This window comes from Pygoscelis adeliae, unplaced genomic scaffold (genome assembly GCF_000699105.1).
Source record: "Pygoscelis adeliae isolate BGI_AS28 unplaced genomic scaffold, ASM69910v1 Scaffold178, whole genome shotgun sequence".
Lineage (NCBI taxonomy): Eukaryota > Metazoa > Chordata > Aves > Sphenisciformes > Spheniscidae > Pygoscelis > Pygoscelis adeliae.
Genome location: NW_008825323.1, coordinates 3,620,981 through 3,624,478, shown reverse-complemented (window position 1 = coordinate 3,624,478; position 3,498 = coordinate 3,620,981). Strand labels below are relative to the sequence as shown.

At 39.2% G+C, this 3,498-nt stretch overlaps 1 protein-coding gene across 1 annotated transcript in view; it reads left to right on the top strand.

Moving 5' to 3' along the window:
- TTC37 (tetratricopeptide repeat domain 37) overlaps positions 1-3,498 on the top strand; it is a 52,666-nt gene extending 49,168 nt beyond the window's left edge. Inside the window, 2 exon segments of the mRNA XM_009330309.1 lie at positions 1-92; positions 1,628-3,498. The exon segment at positions 1-92 is cut by the window's left edge and continues 1 nt beyond it. Of these exon segments, the coding sequence (XP_009328584.1) occupies positions 1-92; positions 1,628-1,705 (170 nt within the window). The 3' untranslated portion in view covers positions 1,706-3,498.

The following is a 3,498-nucleotide window of genomic DNA, read 5'->3' as shown; positions in this document are numbered from 1 at the left end:
ATCAACCAGGAAATCCAGAAACCATAGTGTCAGTGGCACGCTGGTACCTCCTGCAACATCTGTATGCCAAAGATGATTATGAATTAATAGATGTAAGACAGTCCATTTTATATAGAAATTCAATGTATTTATGTTGAATATTGTGCTTGCAACTTGGAAGTGGGGTAGAGAGAGGCTAGGGAGGTGCTGGCTCGCCTGCTCTAGAGGTTGCAGTGTTTAAGGATTCTATGCTGACAAAATGTACCTCAATTTTCGAAATTGTATCCAGTTTGTTTGAAAGTCTTCCGTTCCTCCATGCAATACTAATGAAAAACAAACAGTAAATTCTCTCTCTGATCCAAACTGGCAAGAATTCTACTAGTGACTCTTCAGTAGACACAAGGACCGTTTTATCAGAATTTTACCAGAACATACTAATGCACTAAAAATGTTAATTCCCTCTAGCCTGGCTGGAACAGTGTGGTATCATTGACCCAAAAGATCTGAACAGTGGAGTGCTGTACTTCCTGTATTTAAGATTTTTATTGTATCTGTAATGGTACATTATTTTCAGTACATAGTAAATGATACATTAGTTTCTGTTGATAGTACTTCACAAATGGATTTGGTCAAACTCACAAATCCACACAGCTCTTTCATGTGATGCAAAGGGGTGTGGTTCATTTTGGCTTGTAATTGGAATCACTTTGCTACTCAAACTCTGAATACACTCTCCTAATAATCTCCTCACTGCTGCCACTGGCACGATGAGCTCTTTTGCCCAGCTTAACAGCTGTTCCCTGGTGAAATGTTGAATCCGTAACAACGTACATTTGGAGGTACAACACGTCAGACAGGCTCAGCGTTGACAAAAATCCATACACAGACACACAGGTTCATAAAAAAGCTAGAATTAATGAGTTCAAATGATCCTGATACGATCTCCTTGCACGTTCTTCTGCGAAGTCATCTGTACTCTCTACCAATGAGTACAACAAAAATAATGGCTAAAGATTTTCTTGATTCTACTTAATGGTTTTCCTTCTTAATATGTATAATGTGATTGGATTACAAGAGAAGTGCCAGAAGCTTATGAACATCTGTGAACATTAGGCTGTCACGGGAGCTTTTTCAACTAGTAGAAAAGCTGGAAATAGGAGGTGTGGAAAGTAAATCAAGGAAGGGTAAATTTAAATGGGGGAGGCAAAAGGATACCTTGGCAGTTCTGTTTAAGTAGCTGCAGAGAATGCTTCTGTCTGGCAAATTCAGATTTATACAAATGTACTAGCAGGAGGTAATTGTGCGTCAGCAGGGAGATGGGTCTTATCTAGCTCTGCTTGTTTCATTGCCAGCAGGAAACTTACTTGTCAAACTTGGTCTCAGCCTCAAGTGACAAACGATGCTGTTGTAGAGCATTGCAAGTGACTACAGGTTTAGCAAGTCACTAGAGGGTGAGGTTTTTAAGTGCCTGATGTTTTTAAGGAGGCTGATGTGTAATGTTAAATATTTCCTATCTGGGCTTACGGGTTACTTAATCTTTTAGGGAAACTGCATAGCAGTAATTAAAATGCATTTGAGATTGCCAGTAAAATACTAACAATAAAATTATTACATTCTCAGTTTTTCATTGTTTGTTTTTTCTCTGCAGGTGCTTATAGAAAATGCCAAAGCTAATGGAGATGTTAGAGCTCTGGAACTAAATGAGAAATTGTCAGCAAGTGCCTAGTATGGACTATATCTCAAGTGAAAAATCTTCCACTCGTGCAAATTAACCAGTCCATCTTCCAGGAGCATATGTGGTTTGGCCTTTTTTATTTGTTTGTGTCTGGTTTCCGTTTTTTGTTGCATCAATTGTAACTTTGTCTTTAGTTTTACTTTGTCTTGAACAAAAGTAGGTTATTTCCTTGTTGACATGGGTTCCACCATAGAAATACACTTTATATGAAAGGAAAACCCATAATTTTGCTTTTGTTTCTTTCCTCACTGAAACTTCAGCACTATTCGCAATGGAGAGTACTTGTCTGTATTTCCCCCTTGGCCACACACAGAAGTACAATATTAACTGCATTGGCAGTGATGCAAGGTTTTCTTGGCACAGAATCTTACTAGCTAAATAGCAGCAAACTTTTCTTCTCTCCCAGATACTGTAAAACATTCAGAGATTTAAAACGCCTATATTCCTCTGATATACTTTGTTTTGCAGTTGAGACCCAAATCCACTTAGAACTTCATCTGTGGTGTCAGTTTATACTTTTTTTTGTTTTAGCTAATCTTAATTACAGCAATGTATCCTCTTGACTGCAGGCTTCAGTAAACATTTCCATCAAGAAAAGCTTGTGATCATCAGGGACAGGGTCGTACTTAATGAATGTGTATAACAGGCTTTATTTATGTCTTAGTAATTCTGCTGCTGACTGCTTAATTGAATGAATCATGACAGTGGTTCTTAAGACCTGATGTTATTTTGCCTTTATGTACATGAAAATAAAAAAAATAAAGCAATTATTCTAATCTGTTAGTGTTACCATTAGGGATTTTCAAGCTGTTGACAAGAGCCATGACAGCTGTCTGTATCCTGGTTTAAAGTTTCTTAAAATTACTCTCTGTCCACTGAAGTCTTATGATGGCTCATACAATCCCGTATTACAGAGAAAGGGAACTTCCAAGGCGTGCAGTGGGACTGCATTGAACATACACTTGGTTTTGGAACCAGTTGTATCGGGCTTGAAGAAAGCAGGATGCCGAGCTGGGGTGTGTGGAATGTGCATCTCTGCGGCCAGCCGTGCGCAGTGATCTCTGGAAAGCAGGCAAGAGCCACGAGCGTGCCACTGTCATTTTAAAGAGGAAAACTAAGCTCAGTAGGCTGGGGTTTCTACTCTGTGGAGGTGAGTAGAAACCTCTCTGAATGGCAAGAATCCCTCCTTGTCTCCCACACTTTAGTTCTCCCAGCCATCTCAATGCAAAATACCTTCCTTAAAAAGATTTTTTTTGGTAAATTTAGATCGATTGTGGTTCCCTTCACAGCCTGCTGTCACATAGTCTTGAACTATCAGTAACTGCAGATATTAAAAGGGAATGTTGCAAAAGCCAGACTCGTGACTCTCAAGACTAGCTGTAACTTTTTTTAGCTTGCTGCTATTAAAAGCCTGGAAAAGTTCTTACAGCCTATCGTTCGTATCCTTGCGTATGGTCTTGATATTTGTGCCTCCTACTCTAGTGGTGGGAGAGCCATCATCACCAACCTGATGACAGCACAGTAAGCGGCTTTCTGCCCTTGTTAATGTATTAGGCAGAAACACTTCTACGTGAGCGTTAGCCTATACTTTGTTCAGCACTAAACCTGGAATACTTTCTAACACCTAGGAGAACAGACAAATAACAACAGGCCAAAGAAATCAGCTAGTAACCATCGGCTGTGAATATTCTGTGTTAGGAAAAAAAAGTACAGTATTTTTTCTCTCAGAAGACCCTGAAGTTACTTTTACTGTGATCAGTGATGAACTCCTTGAACAAGATAAT